The sequence below is a fragment of the Centroberyx affinis genome, unplaced genomic scaffold (genome assembly GCF_046629955.1).
Source record: "Centroberyx affinis isolate AG114_WGS23_722 - 3 ecotype Tasmania unplaced genomic scaffold, CSIRO-AGI_Caff_v1 ptg007894l_1, whole genome shotgun sequence".
Taxonomy (NCBI): domain Eukaryota; kingdom Metazoa; phylum Chordata; class Actinopteri; order Beryciformes; family Berycidae; genus Centroberyx; species Centroberyx affinis.
The window spans coordinates 273,206-281,843 of record NW_027283962.1 but is presented as its reverse complement, the minus strand read 5'-3'; the positions used below and the strand labels follow the sequence as shown (position 1 = coordinate 281,843).

At 45.6% G+C, this 8,638-nt stretch overlaps 1 protein-coding gene across 1 annotated transcript in view; it reads left to right on the top strand.

The window, feature by feature from the left end:
• The first annotated feature begins 2,122 nt into the window (after positions 1-2,122).
• shank3a (SH3 and multiple ankyrin repeat domains 3a) overlaps positions 2,123-8,638 on the top strand; it is a 154,933-nt gene continuing 148,417 nt past the window's right edge. The window contains 1 exon segment of the mRNA XM_071514034.1: positions 2,123-2,428. Coding sequence (XP_071370135.1) covers positions 2,123-2,428 — 306 coding nt within the window.

The window sequence follows — 8,638 nt, the reverse complement described above, 5'->3', positions numbered from 1 at the left end:
AATACCAATATAAACTCAAAAAGTATTTTATTGGCAGAATTTTCCTAATGTTGCAATGCAATGCTATGCATTAGTTAGTATTTGGCTGGCTTTTTAAGGTCAGAAAATATTTTTTCTGAGGCTGTGGGAACAAATTCTCTTGTAGACTAAGCTCCAGAACGGCTAAGTGAAATGTAAATTGCGTTTTTGAGTGAGAAATGTGTCTGCCAGGAGGACAGGGGTGCTGTTGATCTAAAAAGTGGAACCAATGGAGGACCATGTCTTCATAAGTCCCCTGAGGAGAGGACACTGTGTGGAAGAATGTTGACATTGGATTAATGTGCGTAAATACTCTTGAAGTCTGTATGTGTGTATGTGTCCCTGTTTGTTTGCGTGTTTGTTTGCCTGCATGCATATGTGCGCGTATATCTGCATGTGTGTCGGCACAAGCGCTTGTATGTTCTTGTGTTCCAGCAGGTGGAGAGCTTTTGTCACTCGTATTCTCCCTGAAGTGACTTGCTTTAAATTCTACCCATAACAAAATACTGTCTCAGGACTGTCAGGTCAGCTTGAGCAATGATGGCACGGAGAACACAATGAAGCAAGGCACTGACTTAAGATCACAATTAATATTTTACAGCCCTGCCACAAATGTTTCATGGCGCATTTTGCTTGCATGAAAAAACTCACTTGTTTAAACGGTGGACAGTCACTGCTCAAGCCCTGAAGTGTTTGTCTTGCCCACCACACAGAGGTCATGCGCTGTTCTCCTCTGTGATCAGCATGTACACTGTAGTCTAGAGTTTTGAGTTCAATTGAATGTGACAGCATGAACTACATAGTCCAATACCTTCAGCATGCTGGCTGGTGGACATTGCTGTAGGACGGCACATCTCCCTGACAATCACTGAGTGCGTCATTGCTATAGTATGCTAGTTTTACAATACATCTAGTCAAGTTTATTTGTATAGCCCTTAATCACATTTACAAAAAGTCTCAAAGGGCTTCACAACGGAATGAAACAATAGATGAAACCGACATCCTCTAATCTTAGACCCTCAATGAGAACAAGGAAAAACTCCCATGAAAACTTAATCTACATCTATTGCGGTTTGTTTTATCGCCGTGTCACAGTGTTTGCCAGGGAGCTATGTGATCGCCGCACCCCCACAGAGAGATAAAGTGAAGCATGAAGGCTAGATCCTGCCCCGCATTGATCTGACCCCATAGCACCCAGCCCCCCCCCCCCCCCCCCCCCACCCCCCCCTCTCGCACTGACCTGACGTCATCGCACTGTCAGCGCACCACAGCAAAAGCAACAGTGTTTTAATTTCTGTGACAGCATCAGTGTCACTCTATCACATTGTAGCATCAGCAGAGTTTCATATGGTAATGGAGCTGCGCAGGTGCCTCAGGTTTTGTCATAGATTCTGCATTCGTTGCTTATATTAAAAAAAAGTAATGTGTAATATCAAACTTAAGTATGGCCTAATTGTTCTGTTGGCTTTTGTGCAATGGCCTTATCCCTTATCCCCTAAGACTAATTGGGTAATTCTGTTGCTGTCAAACATTATTCAAACACACTAAAATACTCAGTAAAGATCCAAACATTTTTATGCAAATGATAATTAATCCCCCCCATTCTGCCTCATTCTTCCTTTTTGCTTTTATCTATTTTGTGCTATTTAGAGATTGAATATGTACCGCCTTTGTGCTAATTGCATTAGGCTTATCTTTTGTGCAAATCACAAATTAGAGTTAAATAATTTCACACTGTCCTATGATTGTAATTTCTTCCATCTTGCCATATCTGCTCATCTCTTCTCAGGTTTAGTTTCAAGTTCTCTTGGTACTTATCTTCTCTTCATCATTTTGCCCCCCCTCCTCTCCTTCTCTCTCTGTAATCCCCTATTGCCCCCTCCTCTTTGCCCGTTCCCTCTCTCTCACCCTCCTTTCTCCCTCTCTCTCTCCTCTCTCTCCCTCCCTCCCTCTCTTTTTCTCTCCCAGGCGAGTGATGCACGCTGCAAGCGGTGTGTGTGTGTAGCGTGAGCAAGAGCCATCGGTGTGTGTGCGTGCACGTCTGTGTGTGTGGAGAGAGAGAGAGAGAGAGAGAGAGACACAGACCGAGCCCCTCACACGGAGCATGCCTCTGCGTCCGGCAGCCGGCAAACATGAGCCACCCAGCCCTCCACGGCAGGACCAGCAGCAGCACACACACACACACTCACACACACTCACACACCCTTACACACACGCAGCAAACGGCAGCCAGGGGGCCAGCACTGACAGCGGCAGCTCCCGGGAAGAGGACAGCGGCGTTCCCGTTCCTGTCGGCGTTCCGGCTTTCCGTCCCGGTACAGAGCGGAGCCCCAGTGCAAGAGGACCCATGGAGGAACCGACAGGCAACACGGTGGTCATCCGCATTGGAATCCCAGACCTACAACAGACGGTAAGAGACCGTTCTGTAGCCGCTGTTGGAGAGAGGGAAAGAGAGAGGGAGGCTGCCTCTCTCCCTCCTCTCTGACTGGGAGCTCTCTCCCTTTCTCTTCTGTCTGCTTTATGGGTTTATGCTCTGTTTCATTTTAATGTCTCCAGTTTCTACTCTTTTCTCTCTTTCTATTGTCTCCTCCTTTCATCTTCTCCCTCTGTTTTTTTTGCCTCTTTCACCCCCTCTCTTTTCTGTCTCTGGTATGCACACTTATTGGCTGTATTTGCTTGCTGGCTCCTCGGGGTTTCACTCTCTCCTCCCCCTTTTTTGCACCGATGTCTTGCTAATAAATCTACCTCTTCATTAACTGGGCTTCAGCTGACTTTGACAACTGGCCACTTAGGGTGAGAGAGAGAGGGAGAGGAAGAGGGAGGGCGAAAGAGAAAGAGAAAGGCATCAGGGAAAACAGAAGGCTGTGAGAGGCATTGTAAATTCACAAAGAAGACACAAAGTAGAGAGCAGAGAGAGTTCTACCTGGACTGTGAAACTTGCTCTCTCTCTTTCTCTTTCTCTCTCTCTCTCTCTCTCTCTCTGCTCTGTGTCCAGTCCTCCTTTCAAGACCTTTACCCAGCAGTTTGCCTATAGATGTAACCAGTCTCTGTGTACTCTTGCGGCCTCGCTTGCTGGAAACTGCAGAACCACTAGCCTGTGACACTGATCTCATCCACTCCTTTATTTTCCCTTGTTTCGATGTATGCACTGTTCCTCTCTGCACTATGCAAATTACTGTGACCATACTGAAGTGTGTATGTGTGTTTGCGCGCATCTGTGTTTTTGTTTGTGGCAGAAGGTGGTATGGAACAGAGCAGATGTCCAGATAAGAGTATTTATTTTTCAAGCTCTGCTTTTGTGATTCAGATGGATTCATTGGCAGTGATCTTGTCATATTTGAGTACACATAATTAACTTTGGGAAATCTTATGAGACTGATTTGAACTAATCTGATTGAACTAATCTAGTAGTGATTCTTCTTTTAACTATACCTGCACTTTATTCCCTTTTCAGTGGCTGTTCCCATGAGCGCTTTTTGACAAGTCATGTATGAAAATTAGCTTAAGGATGCTTAAGGGCTAGAAGAAACATTTTATCCTTCATTGGTTGTAGAATGAAATGGAGTGGGGTCATATAGGGATATCTCTAACTAACCACTTCTCTCTCTCTCTCTCTCTCTCTCTCTCGCTCTCAGTAGCATACATAAAATCACACTCACAGAAAGACACCATGTGACATTTTTTTATGTAACAACACAGCATTAAGCTTTCATTACTACTGTGCCTCTGTGTCAACACTCCTCTACTCTTACCCCCCCTCTCCTGCTCTCACATTTTCACTGGAGACATTCTCTGCTAATGGCATAGCAAAATGCAGATTAAACTTCCACAGCCAGTCACCGCCTCCTCCCGCTCAGGTGCTCAGTTGGCTTAGGTGGCTTAGTTGAAGTGTCCTTTTGATTCTCCCTGCAGACAGTGACGGCAATGCCAAGGTGCTGTTTTTGTGTTTCCGTTATTGTTGTTCAGCTCATTGTTGTTGGCTGCTTGGCTGAAATGACCCATTGTATCTTAGCGAGGCTCCAGCACTGCATGCTGTGTGGTCAGAATGAGGAGGGAAAATGAAGACAGGAAAAAAAGGAAAGGGAGAGCGGCGAGAAAGAAAAGAGAGAATTCCCCAAAGGCTCTGCAGGATCTCTGGCTGTGAACAAAGCCATATTCCATCCAGCACACACACGCACACACGTGCATGAACATGCACACACACACACACACACACACACACACACACACACAAACACGCACACATACGCACACCCACACACACACACACACACACACACACACACACACACACCCCACACACACACACCCACACACACACACACATGCCCACAAGCCTTAATCCCATAAAACCGATTGCCAAGGGACTCCCCTTAATGTGCTTACGCAGTGTAAAGATGCGCAACAAAACACCAATTTTACACTCAGAGAATGGCAGTTAGTCAGATATATGGACACACAGACAGAAAGACAGACAGACATAAAGCCTGACAGACAGACAGACACAAAAGACAGACAGACATAAAGCCTGACAGAGCGACAGACAGACAGACAGACAGACAGACAGAGAAAGCCTGGCGGACTGACAGACAGACAGCGAGGCAGATGACGGATGGCCAGACTCTGACAGTTTGAGTCCTTTATGGAGCAGTCAAAAAGTGACATGTGTGTACTCACAGAGTGAGCAGGAGATTACACTAGAATAGTCAGCCTGAAGTAGGATTACACATCTCCTGCTGTGTTTCAAGCCTGGATCAGGAGAATGAAGCACCATGCAAACATCACGTCAGGCAACACTTTCCCTTCCAGCAGGAAGGAAGGGAGGACTGATGCCTCGAGAGGTAAAGCCATAGTCTAAAGTGGCATAATCATCACACCTCCCTTTTCTATGCCTGTCCTGTTAGATCTGATTGTCACTGTTTTTGCCAACCAGGTAGCCTGACGTATTTGTATATTTTGACGCTGGATTTCTGGCTGTAGATGTGTACTGACGCCCCCTTGGCAAGCATGATGTGTTCAATGGAAATTACCAACAATCTCAGAGATGAAACCCTACCTAGATATTGAAGCTGCACTAGGCAACTTCACACTTCGGCAACCCCAAGAGGTAGCAGGAGGTAACTGTTTGAATCTTTGAAAGTTTGAAGGACTTCATTACCCATAAATCATGTAACGTCACGTCAGTAAACTGCGCGCTCCTCGAACCAAAATTTCTTCTTCTTAGTGGCTGGTAGAGGTGAAGATGCTGAAAAAGGTTGTGGTGGAGATGGTGAGTTGAGCTTTCTCACAATGGAGCGCTTGCTCACTGCTGTTTAGGAGAAAGATTTGTCTTTTGCTCATAAGTTTTGATTTGTTACTTCCTTTCCCGCCAGTGGCCATACCTGATCCACGGGATTTTATTTAGGGGGGATGGGATGCTCTTCTCTACAGCCTCAGTTAGCAATTTAGACAGATAAGGTATATTTTTACACAAAAATCTGTTACGAACACAGGAGGGACCCAAACGCAGGACACGGACAGAGTGGTGTTGGTAAGAAAAAAGGGTTTTATTGTAAAGGAGGATCTGGATGAGGGGCTGATGGCAGGGAATGGGAATCCGGTGGCAGCAGGGTGAGTGATGGTAAGGAGGAGCAGGGCTTGGCGTGAGCGTGGGATGAGGGGAAGCGTGGCAGGCAGAGGTAGCTTGGAGGCTAGGAGGTTGCTAGCAGGCAGGCAGGGAGACAAGCAGGAAGACAAGCAGGCGGGTGATGATCCTGGGACACGAGAGGCTGGTTAGTTACATGAAACATGAAGAGACAAAATCACTAGGAGTTCAAACTAAGTTGGCCTGGAAGCGTATCTACCACTGAGGCTGAAACAACAATCTGGCGAAGAATGGTTGAAGAGCCGGGGTAGATATACTGCAGGCAGATGAGCTGATGAGAGGCAGGTGAGCAGACTGGGAGAGGTGATGAGCCGATTGCAGACAGGTGTGCAGGATGAGCAGAGCTGGGAGAACGAGGAAGGGAGACCACGCCCACGCCAATACACACACAAACAAAACATAGACAGAGAGAGAGAGACAGACAGGAGCACTGGGAACACAGGGAAGGGGAAACACTAGGGAATCATCTGGGGGTACGGCCACGGCCGTAACAAAATCTTGCATAGTGCAACTTAAAATAAGTAGTGTATCTTGGCAGTACTAGACAGCAAAGTTGCATTAGCAGTCAACACCACATATTTGTTCATTCAGATTGTCGGGCAGATTATTTGCAAAGATTGTGAGTTGTTTTTTTGTTTTTTTTGTTTTTATCATGGGCATCATTTATCATTCATCATATCCAACTCCACCAAAAGTCCATTTCTATGATTGGAGCCAAGAGAGACAGCTTCCCAATACTGCTAATGGGTGTCATTCATCTCTCAACAGAGAGGGAGACACTGACATACATAGTCTGCCCCACAACTTTCTTATACTTGTGTAACCTACGTCAATCCTCATTCTCCCGTTGCTTCTTTTCTACCTATCTCTACCTTTCTCTCTTATTGTCTTCATTCATTCACAAGTCGTATTTTGTGTTAGGCGGTGATGATGGCGATGCTGCAAAATGCAACAAAGTCAGCAAATGGACGTTTGGAATGAAAAAAATACAAATTGCTCAACCTTAAATGGGTATTTTCCTCTTTCCATTTGTTCTCTCTCCATTATTCCACTTTGAATTTCATGTTGTCATTATTTCTTCATTTTCTAAGGTTGTAAACCCCCTTGTCTTTCTTTTTCATTTTCCCTCTATCTCCTCTCTCTCTTCTGCCTCTCGTTTCACCTGCCCCCTGTCTCATCCACGCATCATGTCTTTCCCCCCTTTTCTGACTTGAGTCTTTCCATTTTGCTGCACCACGTAACACTGGTTTGACGGTCTGTCTATTCCTCCTTCCTCTGCAGGCTGCTCACACATGGTGCACACACACACACACACACACACACACACATACACACACACACACACACACACAGATTGACATATGCACACACTGTTGTATCACTTATTGGTGGGTTTCTCCTCTCTGGAAAGCCTTTCACGTCCTCCTGTTGCTATTTTTAGCTTCATTCACAGTGGCAGCAGAGGCACAAGACGTGGCTAGCATATCCCCACCTCCCTCTCCATCTGCCCACAGCACCCATCAGATAGATTAAGATAGGGAGAGGGAGAGAGGGATAACCCAGTGTAGCACATCCCGATTTCCCCTTCCCCATATCCCCATCTCGCCTCCGATGCAGCCCTCTCCCTCCCTAGCTCCCACTCCATCTGTCCATCCAATGCCGCCCAGAGAGAGATAGAGCAGAGAGGAGGAAGAGGGAGTGAACAAGAGAGGTGTAATTGCCCAGCACACCTGACAGCAAGACGGGCAGAGCCAGAGTTTGCTCTCTGAGGCCAGCCATGCCAAACCAGCACTGTCCATGGAGACAGTGGAGTTGTCCTGGCCCAGAACGGCCCGTAAGACAAGGCAAAATGGAGCCAAGTTTCTACCTAACCAAGAATAGAGAAGGGCTGCATCAGCCATGCAAACCGTTTTTGACAACTTTTATTTAACCATGTGAGATCCATTGAGATGATAATCTATTTTTCAAGGGAGAGCTATTCAAAAACTATCAAGACAAGCATAAAATGTGTAGACCAAGAGCGTACAGCGAAGACAGAATGCAGTCAAAGTCACATAAACGAAAGAGCGAGGCAAAACGATGTGTAAAAGTACTGAAGAGAAAAGCAATGGGGGGAAGTTGCCCTGTTTGGCCCTCCTACCCAGGATTTGGTTACACAGTTCAACTGGCTAGATGAAAAATGGTAAATGTTTACTCTCCCCAGATGGAAATATCCCAACTTTTTTTATTTGTTCAAGCAGGATGACAAGCACATTGTTGTCAATTGTAGATTGTGTGCAGGTGCAAAAAGCATTTTCCCCTGCAAATTACGTGACATCAAATCTCCTGAAGCATCTGCTTAAACAGCCTCTCCACACAGAAGATACAATCACCAATTTTAGAGGTGTAACAGAAACATAATATAACACATAGTGTAAAGAATTACTGCTCTCAGGGAGTAATGGGTAATATCACTTGGGATGGGATATCACTTTTGAAATGAGTAATGCATTGGTTTTTTTTCAGCCCAACACTGCTCAAATTACCTGACTCCCTTTCAACCACTCCATCCATTTGTTATTTGTTGAGTAGCACAGAGTAAAGGATATCCTGCAGAAAAGGAAAAGTGAGCCAGGCACAAGTCCAGTACAGACGAGTTCCAATCCCAAGTGTAACCCTAACCCAGACCTTTCCCTAACTCTAACCCTAACCCACCTGTGCTGACCCAAACCTGTTCTTCCTTTTGCACTGACAGTGACAGTGTTGCATTGTGTATTTTGTTGCATTGTGCAGTTGCTGAAACCAATCTTTTCTCTCCCAACACTTTAGCAGTAACACTGAAGTAATGAGAGGACAATTGTTCTTTTTGAGATCATGCATTTGGATGCCATTAAGTCAAAACATCGAACAGTTAATGTTGACTAGGGGATAGCCAATTCTCATTTAACTCTGTGATTGCTGTATTGATCAGCTCACCTTTTGGGTTAAGTCTATTCC